Genomic DNA, 17,000 nt, shown 5'->3' on the forward strand with positions numbered 1-17,000 from the left:
AACTTGCCCTGAAGTTGACCCTGAAACTTGGCGTATTAATAGAAATAACATAGTCGATTGAAGTTAATTTCTTTATTTTTGTAATTACCTTTGCAAGGTATGCAATTTATTATAATCGACACTACATATGTAGCGCGAAAAATGTATAACGTAACATTTTAATGCATTATTCCGTAGACATCAACTGTTAAAGGACGGAAAAATGTCCTTTGCATTTCTGTTTTAGAGAAGAGCTAGAGAAAAAATTCAGAAAAGGTATACTACAATATTTATTTGAAGAAATTTGTCCTACTATTTAACTGCGAGTAGGAATTTATAAGCTTCAGCATGATTGCGTGTTGATGACTGCGAATAAATGGGTACATAACTTAAAACTAGTCATTAATTATCTTACCCCCTTACTTAGAAATTTCTCTAAACTGGGGTTATAATTAGGTTGACAAACACGGTTGTTATAAAGGCCCGAGACATTGCATTCCCTCAAACGTCAAAACCAGTACAAGGTAAGCGAAGGCGCGTTTTTCATAAGTAAGGAGGTTAATTACAATAATTATTAATAAATTATAGTTACACATTACACAGATACTTTTTCGTGTTTTAGGCATTTAGTGTAAAATATAATAATAATTAAATATCATACTAAAATTTAATCGAGACCAATATTATAGTTACGCCTGGCAACTTTTAAACATGCCACGGTAAATTGCCGCCAAATATGAAATGGCTAATTTTTCGTCAAGTAAATTAAGGAATACAATGGAAGTTCTGGGAATTGAGCAAATATCTAGCTCGTTAAAGCATTGATTTTTCGCTTTTAGCTTTAATGAAGTGCTGTGCCAGTGTTCTAGTGTTAGGAAGTTGGAATATAATGTTAGATTAATAAGGTAACAACTATCTTTTCTCATTCAACACATCGCTTTCAAGACCATTTCCGATTCTAATACATTTAAATCAGAGAAGCTTAAAATAAGTTAACTTAGTAGGTAAATACCAATATTGAATACATTTAATAAGCGAAAGTTCTAAATTATATTTGCAATTATAAATCTAACAGTTTTACCTTTAATATTTCTAATCTCGCAATTTATGTCGTAGAAAATTTATGAAGCCTACAGTAAAAAAGTTGGTTTTTCATATTAAAATCCCTACCTATCTATATTTTGTATCAAATATTTTTGATAATTTATATTATAAAGTAACAAAGTTTTAGTTTGTAGAAATGCCGGAAAGCTACAAAAAAATAACTAAAAAAAATCAGTGGACAAAATTCAATTTTGTCGTATTATTAAATAATATGATTCCTACATTTAAACATTTATAAATGCAATACAGCGTCAAAAATAAATACAAAGGTACTTAAATAAATTATTACTTTCCATTTATAATTCTATCAAAAACTATCGATCCTACAGTCAAAATAGACACAGATTACCAAATCCAGATTACACTTTGTCACAAATCTATCGAGCCCTGAGATATTAATGCTTTATAATATTATATTGAAAGTAACAATGTGGTGGTGCATATTTTAATGTATTGGAACAATTGTGCATCTCGAGTGTAACGGTTACTACCATTCTCATGCCTACCTAAATCTAGTCTGTAATGAGGTGGTATTGCGACTTTTTAATATTTTTTTTTATATCCATAGCCAACTGTCAGGTTCTATAAACTATGCAATGTACTATAGACTATGCAATGTTCCTACTTTATTTTTACCACGCATTCGGTAAGCGGTCGTCACATTGTACTTTTTTATTAAAGAGGTCGCAATACCACCGCAGATTGTATGTCACACACAATAAATGGTCCAAATCTTCCATCATTACCATGAGATAAAGTAGCACCGCTCGATCAACGAGTGGGAATAAGCTTCAACTATATGAGTTAGTTCCTAACATGTCAAAAATTCAAAAGTCTAAACTGGCAGTACTTAGGTAATTTTGAGAACGCAGAACGCCGATTCTATTAAAAAAAAAAAATATTTTTTATTTTTGACATGCTAGTGCCGGTTGGCTAATGCTAAAACGCAACGAGCGACTACTGCTTTCGTACATGAATAATTCGTTGTACTAACCAAACGAGAGAGTGCGACAGCAACAGTCGCCCACATCTTAAAGCTACTACTAAATTTTCTAACGATCAAAGATCGCAAGCTATTTATTCAAAAGTCTTAAAAAAATAAAATCTGCTATCAATATTAACGATTAGCGCGGATGTAAAACGGCGCGGACCGTTCGGAAACATTTCTCGAAGCCAAGCTTAGAGTAGAGCGAGCGAGAGGCGTCGTTTTCCGGACGAATCACGACGAACGGTTTGTAGCCGCGAGCCGCTACTTCTTTGGTGAGACGCCGAGCTAAGTAGATCCCGTAGCCTTTTCGGCGGAACTCTGGGCGTGTCTGCATGGAGAACATGGCGCCATAGTAAGATTGGACCATCCAAGCGGCCAATTGTCCCTCGACGAAGATTCCATAGGCGGGTAATTCGGCGACGAGCTTTTCGAAGACTTCGCGGCATTCAATGTCACTCGCCGGGTAGAGGTCATGCACTGCTTGCATGTGCTTTGGCTGAAGGCGAACTAACTCCACGTCCTGTGGCAGTCTATGGAAATTAAGGTTTGTTAAGGTTTGTTAAGTTCTTTAAAACAAATAAATTTTAACTTCAAGTTTTAAATACTTACTCTTCATTACAATCCGTTGGAGGGTTATCACAGACATAGACATCTCCAGTAATCTTATCTTGAGCTTCATATCGTTTCTCGAAGCGATTCACGATAGCTTCGTGAGTGAAGTTCAGGTACAATGGTTTCGTGAGGTCCAGCAAGATGTCTTCGCTGGTGACCAGGTCCACCAGTTCAGAACGCTCCGATGGACAGAATATCGTTACACTTTCATAGGGATGGCTGTTTGGCTGTAATAAAATCGATGATTAATTGAATCCTATAACAAAAAAGTTACGAAATGTAGACCGCAAAATTTTACACGCCGATTTTACCAACGGTTTCCCTGGCAATCGTCATCAATGCACAAATACAAGCCGCTTATAATACGGAGCGCTTTGTTTTGATTCCCGGCATAAAAAGATTTGAAATGTTTGTACTGAATGAAGGCTAATCGCTGATAAATATGTATGTCTGCTCCATACCTACGAAATTTAATTTTGCTCGGATTTATAAAAATTATAGTAAAAAATTCTAATCCTATTAAGTAATAAATAGATAAGATAGAGTTTACACAATGAATATATTTTTATAAAGTATTTTCTTGTCTTTCAAAGATATATAATGCTACTAATAAATACTAATATACATCTGAGCAATAATAGCGAAATAGTATAACTGTAACATAATATTTTCAATAGAGTAATTACGTTGACTTGAAAATATAATCCATACCTTTGACCTACTTCCTGCAATATGAATAGACTCGTATGAAAACAGAATTAAAAATGTAAGATGTCTTCTCAAGCTGAAGCGAGAGCTCTACGACACTAGTTAGGTTTTAATAAATCTGTGTTTATTGTGAACACTGCAATCATTTAAATTGCGCTATTATTGTGGTGATTCATTGAAATGATTTAATAGCGCTGAAGCTATTCAGAAATCTATCGGAATAATGTTTTGTTTACTATAGTTTTTAGTGCGTTTTGCTGTCGTCCGCAGACTTCCAATAATAAATCTCATGACTCAGTAGAAATGAGTCCAAAAGGACAATTTCAAAGCTACTAGCTCAAAAAATCCGTAGCTGTGTTCCCTAAGATCATTCTGTACAAAACAACAACTTAACTCGTTCAATAATCGTTCCTGGGAGTTACGGAGTATTTCACAAGCGCTGTTTGGGTAGATAGATACCCATTAGAGGGGGTTGTCTAACTATTTAATATTTTTATTTATGGATTAATCGAACATATACATTATCATAAAGACGTTTTCACCTAAGAAGAATGTTTGCATTTTTAATTTAGAAGAAACTTGCCATGTATAAATATTGTGTGAGTGTGTCGTCTTCTACTAAATGGCCAATTTTTATAAAACTTGTGTATATTTAGGTCTGAAAATGGGTGGTAAATGTTTTACATCTCCAAGTGATAAGGCCCTCCCTAAAAATTTATTGTTTTATGATTTGCCATTAAAATATACATTATCCTCAATTTCCGTTCAGCTAACCTACCTTTATTAATAGCGATATTAATACTGTAACCTCTTTATATGGTGAAACATATTTATGTATCTATTAGGTAAGCGTGTTCAAATGTCAATACGGTCTCGGGTTGTTGGACTTTCTAAGAAAATAATGATAGCCCATACGACGAGAGAGTAAATAGCCAGTCTCAATAGATAAATACTTACCGTACTGGTACAGCCGGGAAAGTGTAAGCAAATCGGGTCCTCCGGCCAATTCTTCGCCACATAAAAATGAAAGTCCCAAACCTTATTGTTTAGATATGTTTGAATCGTCTGATGAAACTGAAACCAAATATTTCGTAAAAACTTTGTTGATTGAAGAAGCCATCTAAGGGAAAATTTTCGTAAATGTCTTGATATTTAAAAATGAATGTTGCTAAGTTTATATTTAGAACGGAACAAATTCGACTTAGGGTCCTTCAAGAACGAGCGTATAGCTATTCTTAAAAGGACGGCAGCGCACTTCTGGCATTATAACTGTCCATGGGCGATATCACTTAACATAAGATGAGCCTTGTTTGTTCCCTGTTATAGGAAATAATTAAAAAAAAAAGACTTACGGTCAAATTATTTCTTTCTATAAACATATGATATTTTTATGTTACGTCTTAATTACATATTATGATAACCATTAACCATATTCTCATAGAATAAAAAATTATATATTACAAAAACGCCTGTTACAAAATTATGCCGTAGCGGGGGAAAAAAATAGATCATACAAATTTATACTCCGTGCATCGCAGCCTTGAGGCCATGTTTGTTGCGAAGGCTTACATCAAATACCTGAAGCCTTCTATCAATACACTAGGACTAAAAAACTTTTTTGACCGGATTGAAGTTATGTATTATTATAAATTTACAACTATTTAACATAATTTTACAGCTGCAGCTGTGATACTTTTTGACATTCAACATCTTTTGTCTTCAGTCACCGTGACCACGCACGCTGTAAAGCACGCGAAACGTCGGATAAATTTAAAATTATGTTAAATAGTTGTAAATTTATAATAATACATAACTTCAATCCGGTCAAAAAAGTTTTTTATTTAAATGTGTAAAAGTTATGTCAATCAAAGACAATACTACACTAGGACTATTTAGGCCATAAAATTTGATATATTGGAATAATTTCTACGATATTTTGTTAAGCAAAGAATATTATGTGGAAGAGATTGATAATAATTCGAGCATCGAGAGTGGAGTGGAGAATAAATAGATACCGAGACAATTCTAGAGACAGATCATAATACATATTATGAATCTATATTAGAACTAACGCATAGGTTTAAAGAATTTGTGTGACAATTTTCCCGATGGCTGCTCTATGTATTTAAATATCTTTGAAGCTCCAATGTTTTTTTCACCATTATTACCTTAAGAGATTCAGGCATATACTGAACTAAAACATCCGTCACAGCTGGGAGCTCGTCTTTTGTTACCAATCGAAAATTTTTCCCCTCAGGCACGATTTCCATCTCTGAAACAAAGATTTAACATTAAGTTTTCCATTTGCACTCATCTGTAAAGCTTTATACATCTAAAACGTGCTGGTTTTCTCAGGCTTTTCGTTCCTATCTTGCCAATTAAGAAAAAAACGCGAAACCAATACAAAAATCTAAGGAAAGGATGATAGCGGCAATTGATTTTTTAATATATTTTTAATTCCATATTATATTTGTTACTAACAATTTTTAGTTCTAAAATATAAAATCGTGCAGCGATTTTATCGACGTACGAAGTTGGACTACACAAAATTCAGCTCAGTACTTATCTCCAACTTTCTTCCGAGTGTTGACACAATTTTACAGAAATAAACAAAATGATACTAAAAGAATTCAATTAGATTTATGAATAAGGAACGCAATAAACAATTATTCCTAATTTAAAAAAAAACACGTCATTACCCAGATATTAACAAAAGAACAAAAGACAACTCTATGGCTCTAGTAAAAAATGATGGAAAAAGTTGCAAGCAATATAGAGGTATTGATTTGGAATAATTACTATGGGAAAGAACATACGTGTCCCTTACAATAACAATATCGTATGTCAGTTCGTAGCAAGAGATAACATAATAGGAAATATCAGTATGTATTTAGATATGACCTACAGCCGTTGTCATACGTTTAAACCCAAACGGTTATATAGCTATATATACGAGAACTGTACATTATTTTTAATATAATCACTAAACCTTTCTCTTAGTTAAATGGTTTATTCATTGGATTGATTAGTCATAAATTTTCACTAAGCCAAAACGGTCGTAGAGTCTCTACGCCGTAGCACGGTGGACTGTCGATAAATATTCATTCAGAATCGAAGATAAAATAATTTCACCAACCATACATTTTTAATAATTTTTAACTCTAATGGAGCAGTGTTGGCCAAGTGGCTTCAGCGTGCGACTCTCATCCCTGAGATGAGCACCAATGAACTTTCTTTCTATGTGCGCATTTAACATTCACTCGAACGGTGAAGGAATACATCGTGAGGAAACCGGCTTGCCTAAGACCCAAAAATTCGACGGCGTGTGTCAGGCACAGAAGGCTGATCACCTACTTGCCTATACGTTAATAAATGATACAGAAATCTGAGGCCCAGACCTAAAAAGGTTGTAGTGCCAGTGATATTTTTTTTTCTTTAACTCGACGTTCTATAGATACATCCTCTATTGGAGATAATTAAATGACCTATATATCGCTGTTCCATGGGTTACGGCTCATTCAAACAATGATAATAATGGAGCAACGCGATACGCAAGGATGTAGCGCCCTAGTGTACAAATTGCATTAATTACTACTGCAACGTGGGTCAAGGTCCGAATGCATCGATCGATGTTATGTTTGCAACACGTAAGCTTAAATAATAGAAATCATTACATAGGTATAATATGTATAAGAATAATATTAATGTAATTTACATATTTCCTTTTTTTTATATAGAAGTAGGCTAGAAGTGCAAACGAGCAGGAGGCTCACCTGATGTTAAGTGATACCGCCGCCCATGGACATTCTCAAAGCCAGAGGGCTCGCAAGTGCGATGCCGGCCTTTTAAGAATTGGTACTGATGGTTATCTGATGGAAGGTAAGATACAGTAAGGTGCCTCGAAACAACCTTTGTTTGAATATATAATTTAATTTTTTTTATAGCCGAAATTGAATTAGACCACGTTTTAACTTGCTTTGAGCAGTGTTGGCCTTCTGACTTCATAGGTTCGATCCCCGGAAGTGCACTAATGGACTTTATGTCTATGAGCACATTTAACATTCGCTTGAACGGTGAAGGAAAACATCGCTAAGACTTACCTTAGACCGAAAAATTAGGCGTGTGTCAGGCACAGGAAGCGAATCACCAACTTGCCTATTAGATTGACAAATGATCATGAAACAGATACAGAAATCTGAGGCCCAGAACTAAAATGATTGAAGCGCCACTGAATTTTAACATACTTTTCCCATCTTTTGTGCCTTTTTTAACTGGCAAATTAGATTAATACGAGCAAAAGCTACTAAGGTCAGAAGAAACTGCTGTTACCATTTGTCCAAAAAAGTTTTAACTTATCTAACTAAAGTATAGCCAGAGTACGTATCTAGTTTCGAATAAACCCATTAAAGAGATTTGCTTGATGCTTCTCGAATTCTCGTTATAATGAACGACGAAATTCAATACATCAGCATTTGCTCTAATCGCCTACGTAGATCAATAGTTCAAATACCCAAACTCAAAATAACTTTATTTATATAGGTAAACAAGTACACTTATGAACGTCAACAGAAAGGATGTTAAATTGATTCTAAATTTACATTTACTACCAGTTGGCTATATCAGCAGCCTTATAAAACAAATTGTTTACCAGCACTTTGCGGGAATAAATACGGAGAGCTAAAATTACAGTGAGCGACCGCGGTCGGAGTTTTTTGTACATTTTTAGCATTTATAACTATAACTATAACTATGATACTGTCCATAGACAAGCCAACAGTTCATAATGTCATGCTGGTTATGCTCAACTTCCTTCAATATCCCTTGTCTGGGGCAATCCTTAGCGTCAGGCGGTCAGTCCATCGCATCGGGATTAACATCATTTGAAAGAGCTTAATATTTGTTTTATTCATTAAGTGAGGATCAGATTTAAATCTATTAATTAAAATTACATGTTACACATAATTGTAAATAATGAGCGCACAAATTCGTGTATAGCGGACAAGCCTTCAGTGTGTAAGTAGATATAGACATAATATTTATTACTAACTAAAACACACACACATAAACACACAAAATAACAATAATCAAAGAAAAAAAATAAAATAAAAAATATAATGAGAGATATAAAAAAAATCCCTTTTCCCTTTCGGTTCGTTTCAAGTGTGTTATGCGTGTGTGCTGTGGTTGTAATTGGCCCTGGCTCAGCATTATCCTGAGGAGCAGAATGTTCCATAGCTCCTGTTATTTTGTTTAGTCGTAAGTAATATATAAAAAAATACATTAAACTAGGTATTAATTTAACAAATTAGTTGCTGCGAAAGTGAAACCACGAGCCAAAGTAACATCGTTAAAAAACAAAAGGTTGAGACCTCTTTGGCGCGATGCCAAATCCGAGACTTCGTTATTTACGTTTTTCGCACTCCTAGCTTGGACTGTAAGCTATATTTGAAGGGCTACTTAGCGCCAAGGTTAAAAAATGGACGCGACTATAGTGACCTAAGTAGCCTACGACATCCTCTTGTATAATGTTTATTCAAAGCAGTAAAAGAATGCGATTGTGAGCTTTATACTAACCCTGGTCATGCATGTCTTCCGGCATGGCATCCAAAAAACAAAAACATGTTTCATAGTGATTACCTAATGAAACAGAGGAAAAAATGGCCCAATTTCTTTCACTCTGAAGTTACAGACTACAGTACTAGCGACTCAGCTATTCCTTTCTACCACATTTCTGCGGGCAAATGTCTTTATAATTTTCACAGTATATCCTAACTTATGTTTTAACATACAAGAGGCTTACTGAGCACTAAGCCTCGACTCTGACTCTATAATAATATATATTATATATCTTTTGTATTCCAAACACAATCACATCAAAATTCTAGAAACGTTCTTAATCCCGCTCTATTAATTTTAATGCAAAGCACCATAATATGTCAATATATTGCTCTTAATATTGTTCAATACAGAGCTGACATTCTCAATGAAGGTTCCGATATATTTATGTTCACAACTTCAGGGTTAGTAGATTTGTAATGTATTTCCTTGTCTCACAAAATAATATCTACTCTTCCAAATCGTAAGAAAGATCGTAAAAAAAGTAGGTAAATTGCGTAGACAGTTCAGGCTTTTAGTGGGCCTGCGCCCTTGGGACTGGCGAATCACTGCAGCGCCTGGATCGATCTTTTTCTATCTGCAGTGATTAATATTATTTTTTTGGACTGAAAACTCGACAGTTAAAATGACAACAAACATCAGTAAATTTAAATTTTACCGTCTTAACTATTGACGATAAAGAAAAGAAATCAATTAGAAAACAAAGCCACTAATCTATAAATTCTAATTAGGTAAATTGTTATAACATGACTCGTTTCACCGCACAGTAAATACCTATCAAAAAGAGACACAAAGATGTAAGTACATATACAATTCGTTATTTCTAAGCAAAGTTCGTAAACAGTTTTATGAACAAATTTCATTTTCAAAATTGCGTACTGTGTGATTTTATCTAGATTAATAATATTACTTTATAATAGTTTTTTGTATAAAAATTGTTATCTAAATCACGAGACCAAAACCCGTGATCATGACTACAGATTGCTATATTTGTTTCCTTACTTATTTTTCTATATAGGAAGGTAATCTCTCGATGCCATCGATTTTGGGGACGTCCGAGATTCTCATGATGTTTTCACTGTATAAGCTAGTCGCTCAACCAGCCCTTCAGGTACATTGTATTATTGCGAGTCCTGCTATGTATAATAATTTTGTATTTTCTTTATACTTGTCTATATAAGTTAATCAGTCGTGGATGCGTCTTGTCTCGTTAAGTGTTGTCCCTAATCGAACCTATTTAATGTGTACGTGCTTGATTAAAATAAATAAAATATTTAAAATAAAACTAACCAGATATAAATAAATTTCTGGTAGCGACAGCTATAGCCTTCGGCTGCAGATACAATGACGTCGTACCCTGAAGCGCGGTAACAAAGTTATTCCGGGCGCTTATTTTATGTTTCTCTATGTTACACTGGTCGAGGATCCCCCGTTTAGGTCGGAGAAAGATCAGCACCTTCTTTTCTCCACATTCTAATACTCATTATAATAATTATTATTAAGCCTTTATTGCTGACACCCAGTACAATACAGTAACAATTATTTAAGTTACATAAAAAAAAACACTTAATTCTAATACATAAATAAAACTTAATCTAATACGTCACTTGACTCGTTTTCGGTAGTCAGTGTGTCCTGTGACACATAGGCCTCTTCCAGCTGTTTCCATTCTTTTCTGATATTAGCTCTTCTTGTCCAAGTTGTGCCTCTTATTATCTTTATATCGTCTGCCCATATCTTGCTCTGTCTTCCTCTTTTCCTTTTTCCATCGCGTGGTTGCCATTCTGCAATTATTTTTGTCCATTTCAACCTGCTATGTCTCGTCATGTGCCCAGTCCAGCGCCATTTCAATTGCCTTATTTTCTTTATAATGTCTTCTACTTTGGTCGCTGATCTGATCTCTTCTGCTCTTTTTCGATGTCTCGAAGAACTAGAATACTCATAAATAGAATTTAAATGTTAATATTCATAAAAGGCTTAAATCAGGTGTGTATGCAGATACACCGTGTACCGTCTATTACATAATTATCATACTATGTAACACGGAGCGGAAAATCACGGGAATGGCGCAGGAAAGACTTATATGCATCTCACGGGGGTCCAAACAATGCCAGCATCAACTGATGGCCCAAATCTTAGACAAATTGCTGTGACGCAATAAAATACATTATTGCTCAATAAACCTTAATCAAGGACATTCTCGTGCAGTATTAGGTGACTTAATTAAATTATAATGAACATTGTGTTTATTTTCACGTTTTAAGAATTCGGATCGGTGTGTGTTGTATAAATTAAATATATATTTTAGTGCTTATTTCGTTTAATAACTCATAGCAATAAGCTTTCAGTAACGAATTTAGTAAATTTAAATAATAAATAGCAAGACAGCCCCGAAAGCAGTTAACATTGGTGTCATGTAGTTGATAAGGAATAAAGAGTCCGTGGCACAAGAGAATGTCCGTAAAAAGGACCATTATGAACTTATTAATGACGATAAATTAAACCCATATCTTTTAGAAAATAATTAATTGTAGTGGTTGGTTGTAAAATAAATGATATTTTAATGTATAAATGATTAATTTCCTAATTGAAATTTGAGTTAAACAAATACTGAAAAGGAACATGAAATTGCATAACAGTTGAATATTAGCGCATTCAGAACTTATAAACCCGCATTTCGCATTCCATTTAGAATAAAAGTTCGTTTCGCTTACCTACATTTTGAATATCTTCGTGGAGAATTGCAGTCAACATGAAATATTACGATTTTACTATTTTGTTCATATTATTCTATAACAAAAATATTAATTTGAACTCGTGTAGTTTACTCACAAAATTACAAGTGATTATTTGAATAAAAGTCGCGTTTCAATTCTTGGTCGTATCTTAGAGTATTATATTATTATTTCCTTAATTATTTTACTAAGAAGAAAACTGTGGTACCTGACCTATTTTTGGGTGCGTTTTGGTCCGTTTTTGTATCCTAAACAGCATTACGGTGTCAGTGCTAGTATGAATTACATACTACCCTAGCAAAATCCGTTGGAGTTTGTAAGCACGAACTTATACTCTAGGCGGAGACGCCTAGCCAGTTGAAATAGGTGAAAATGCGCTGCGTGTAGCGTCCTGCGTCACGATCATCAAGATACCACCACTGCGTATTTAACAATTAAGTATTTCAAGACAATATAACAAATAGTTTTAACTAGAACTAACAACAGTGCATAGAGATTTTAGACAACAGATTATCAATGTTTCTAAATATATTGGTTGTCTGGAAGAGATCGTACGAAAGAGATAAGGCCGCCAGTTGCCCTCCTTTTCATTTATGTCAACTGTATTATATTTCTGTATGCAATGAAGTGTTAATAAATAAATACATTGCTATGATGAAATATAAAGTGTCGAATATTTTTTTCATAAACTCAACTTAACAGCCGAACAATCAATGTTAATCGTAGCACAATTACTGTTGAAATGTTTTAATAAGCAACGTTTTCGTGGTTTTGTGTTCAACAATTGTTTTTTTCCCTTTAAATAACGTTGTTAATGTTGATTGAGATCTGGTTTAATGGTTAAAAGTAACGATAATAGGGACAAGATATGTTAAATAACAATTAATTTAAAGTGAAAATGTTAAAGCAAATATAATTATGAAAATAACATTGGAAAATATCGCGTGTTTATTTAGCGTGTGAAAAGATAAGTTTAGTAGCGTTGAACTTTGAGAAATTAATAAAATAAATTCAGGAGACCCTTAAACACTTTTGAACCCCAATTTATAATAACTAAATCAGTTTTTTTTTATGCATAGCTTGAATATAATTTGCAATATGCAATAACAAATGCTACAAAGAATGCTAATAACTCTTGTAGGTACAAGTATAAGATTATTTTAAATATAACAGTATTTTGCTGATGATTCCTTTATTTAGACTTCGATCTAACTAAATATGTCATTAATGTGAGTATATGTATTATTTCTTCTTAAAAAATATACACGACTTAACATATGATAATTTTTTAAAGTTTTTGTTTTAAAACCATAAATATGTAAAAGTAAGTGCTCCTTTTGGTCTTAAGTCGTTAGCCGTCTGAAGGGCCTTAGCAATTAAGTTTACGTAAAGAAATTTTTCACACACTAAACTATAATTTTAACAGAAATCAACTTAAATGAAATTTTTAAAAAGCATTACATTAAATACATGTTTAAGATGAAATTATTATTATGGATTGCGAATTGGTAAAGTATATATAGTTTATTTTAATATTAAGCCTTTATTTCTGACATCCAGTATAATAGATATATAAGCACTTGTTTAAGTTAGATAACCTCACTTTATCTAATAAATCAGATATGTCGGTTTTGGTGATCAGCGTGTCCTGTGACACATAGGCCTCTTCCAGCTGCTTCTATTCTTGTCTAATGTTAGCTCTTCTTGTCCAAGTTGTGCTTCCTATTCTCTTTATATCGTCTGCCTTTTATGCGTCTTATCTCTTCTGCTGTTTTGCGATGCCTCAGTGTTTCACATGCTTATTTCAATTCCTCTTTGGCATGTTCTAAACTTTAAAAGATGTTTCTGAGATAATTCCCAAGTCTGGCAGCCGTATATATTTTCATTTTTAAATACCAATATTATATCAATAGCACTGCGTATAATAACTGTAAGATCCAGAATATACACATCATCCAATACGTTTTCAGGATATAGTACTAAGTTTTGTCTCTGAATATTTTATAACTTCTTACCTTAAAAGTAACGCAAGTAATACACACAATAAGTTGTGTCAAAGACGAAAAAGCTCTTCATATAATATGTAGTAAGCTCTCCTGTTGTAGCATGAGCTTAGTTAAATGGAATATCCAAAACATTATTTTTTTCAATTCTATCCAGTTCCAGAAATTAACGTTCCAAATGAACAAATTAAAAAGCTTTAAAATAATTTGTACACATTGATGTTATATAAACGTCACAAATGATGTCACTAACAAACCCAATGGATTAACGAATGTTATATACACGTATGCTGTACTGAAATTCGCCCGTTAATGCATATGTAACAGTGGATAAATTAATAAAATAATTTATTTCCCACACACACATATATATACAGTATTAACAATATTCTTAACCTGCATAGTAATAATATAAACAAATTAAAAAGGTTAATCCCTGTGGCAGTGTTCTTTTAACGCTGGCAGCATTTTATCGCTGTATTGCGATACTTATGCGTTGAGCCAGGAAAGCACCAGCTCTGGGGTCACCGGTGCGACCTACCAGCCGCCAACTTAAATCTTAAATTACCGCATGTGCACTTGAACCCCATGGCTCAAGCGTCTCTACTCCAAAGGGAACAAACAGTTGATTAATTTATAATCAGCTGTATCTATAGATGGTGATTTAAGGATACATTGCCAAAGTTTTTAGCTTAAGTAACCATTAACGTAACAAACGACTTTGAGTACGGCTACTATCTGATCAACGTCTTACACCAGAGTTATCACTGGCTATCGCGAACCTCGTTTTTTTTTACATAATCAAAGGCAAATCTAGTCTCCAAAAATTAATGCCGTCAAAGACATTATAAAAACTCTTTTTGAGCAGAAAATCGTTTTAATATTAATACCGATAAATGTAAGAGATGATACATTTTTTTTACCACTACTCTTGGAACGCTCTTTTCTTGTAAGACCCTTATAACCTAAATGATCTACGATAGTACGATAAGTCCTTTAAGCCGTTATTTCGATTGACAGTGTTCATATTCGGTAAGATAACAAGGAAAAAAATAGTTACAAAATATAGTAAAGCAGCTTAATTGTCTAAGTCTTATACATATTTACGTATGTGCCAAAATATACAAGAATTGTTTGAACTGATTTAGCTGAAGTATAAAAAGAAGAACTTTAGTTTTAACGGTTTAATGGGAAACATTTAGCATCATCATACTGCAAAACTAAATGTATGTCCCATGAAGATAAAAGAAATAGCCATTAATAATTAAAACAAAACATTCTTTTGTTTAAATATTTATGGCTGCATTTTGAATATTCACATAAGTGCCAATAATAAAAGATACGCTTTTATGCGACATTTTGCCGGAGATCAATAGCAATCTTGAATAGACGCCGACTTTTCAATAGTCGATTGCGAACTATGCTTTCGAATAACACTTTTGTGAAGTTCAAAAAGAATTTAAAGTGGCATTAAATCTCTATGCAAATTGTTGGAGGCGATAAGTAAACGATATTTTTGATAGAAAAGACTTTGTAATAAAAGATTTTTTTATAGAACAGAGGGCAAACGGGCAGGAGGCTCACCTGATGTTAAATGATCGCCCAGTGACACTCTCAATAGCAAAGGACTCGCGAGTACCGGCATTTTAAGAATTGGTATCTTTTTGTTGAAGGACCCTTAGTCGAATTAGTTTGGTTCAGTTAGCAGCTGGTTCCACATAGTGGCGGTGCGCGGCAAAAAATTCCTTAAAAAACGCTCAGTTACGGAACGACGAATGTTGAGGTGATACGGGTGGAATTTCCTATTCTGCCTCGACATCCGATGATGAAACTCAGCTGCCGGTATTGATCCGTACAACTCCTCTGAACACTCTACATGGTAAATGCGGTAGAAGATACAGAGTGACCCCTCTTTTCTACGCAACGCCAAGGGATCAAGCCGCTCGGAAATGGATTGGTCGTCGACGATTCGAGATTATACTAACATAAATAATATATTTGAAATTCATTTTACGTTTTACATTACATTGGTTAAGAGTTATTTAGATTTTAAAACGAATTTAGAGCAAAACCAAAGAGATATTGTTGCTTAAAAATCTGAACCTATTGATCTTGGAAGGAACATATTAAGTGGGTCAATTTTTAATTCATATCTAGGAAATCCATCAGCTTTTATACTTAAAATGGTGAATGTTACATCAATAGCTAAACTACTGAACTATTTATTATATTCGACATAGCTATCCTTTAAGCGCAGACGATGACGCGGGATAATAATTAACCTTGCGGTGTTTGATAACGTGAAATAACGACCAGCCCATAAATCCATACTAGCCATATATTAACGATAATTTTAATATGTTGGAAGTACTGTCAGAGAGGATTCAGTTAATCTAGTTTATTGCCCAAGTTTTTGGGAGTAGCCGTGGGTGAGGTTACGTATTAGTTTAAATTACTTTGTTATTAGAACCATATATTTCATAAAGCACGACAAACAGCTAATCGTTATACTAAATTTTTGTTCAAATCCGTTACGAAATAGTATATATTATTATTCGTTAAAAGAGCAAAATAAATTCGCACCCTGCAATACAGCGGCCCCTGAACAACTGCAATATGTTAGGGGACTTATTGAGCGGGGATGTAATAAAAATTGTACCTTTGATCCGCCGTACCCCTTGTGCGAACGCCGCCGCTCTGCCCTCGCAGGTGTTTCTGTGTTGGTATTGAGCTCCTGAGGGCTCCTGGCCGCGAAGGGCCGGCGTTGCTTGGCGTAGCGGACCTAGGGCGCGCGTGTGCCTCAAGACCAGTTTGCCGGCGGAGTGGCCACTGACAGCCGGGCCCTGTGGCAGCGCGCGCAATCACGCATGCGCCTTACTGAACAATACCGCAAGCGATTATCTACTCAGTATACGCAGTACCCTAATCGTGTTCGTAATTTGAATTTTTTTTTAATTTGTGTTCTTTTTTATTTATAACGTTTGAGGTTTTATTGTTTATTATTTAAATTGTAAAAAGTTTGCATTATCGATCCACTTAGATTTGTTTTGGCCGCAGTCCAGGGATCGTGTCTCGCTTGTTACTAAGCATCTATATCGGCATTTAGCTTACTAGCATTTCTGACCAACTGCAGTAATCTGTATGTAGCTTAGATGCCCGACATAAGGGGTTAAACTAAATAGGGTAAAAGTAGGTAATCTCTATTTTATAAAAGAGAACAATGGGTAGGAACAGTGCAAGTAGGTACGGTTATGT

At 34.2% G+C, this 17,000-nt stretch overlaps 1 protein-coding gene across 1 annotated transcript; it reads right to left on the minus strand.

The window, feature by feature from the left end:
- Window positions 1-57: 57 nt before the first annotated feature.
- LOC125052529 lies at window positions 58-16,577 on the minus strand. Its single transcript, XM_047653427.1, has 5 exons — window positions 16,405-16,577; window positions 5,560-5,663; window positions 4,349-4,465; window positions 2,681-2,910; window positions 58-2,601 (listed from the first exon to the last, which is right to left on the minus strand). Exons 2-5 carry the CDS (start codon window positions 5,659-5,661, stop codon window positions 2,208-2,210), a joined length of 843 nt encoding a protein of 280 aa, XP_047509383.1. The 5' UTR covers window positions 5,662-5,663; window positions 16,405-16,577; the 3' UTR covers window positions 58-2,207.
- Between the last annotated feature and the right edge of the window lie 423 nt (window positions 16,578-17,000).

This window comes from Pieris napi, chromosome 9 (assembly GCF_905475465.1).
Source record: "Pieris napi chromosome 9, ilPieNapi1.2, whole genome shotgun sequence".
NCBI classification, from domain to species: domain Eukaryota; kingdom Metazoa; phylum Arthropoda; class Insecta; order Lepidoptera; family Pieridae; genus Pieris; species Pieris napi.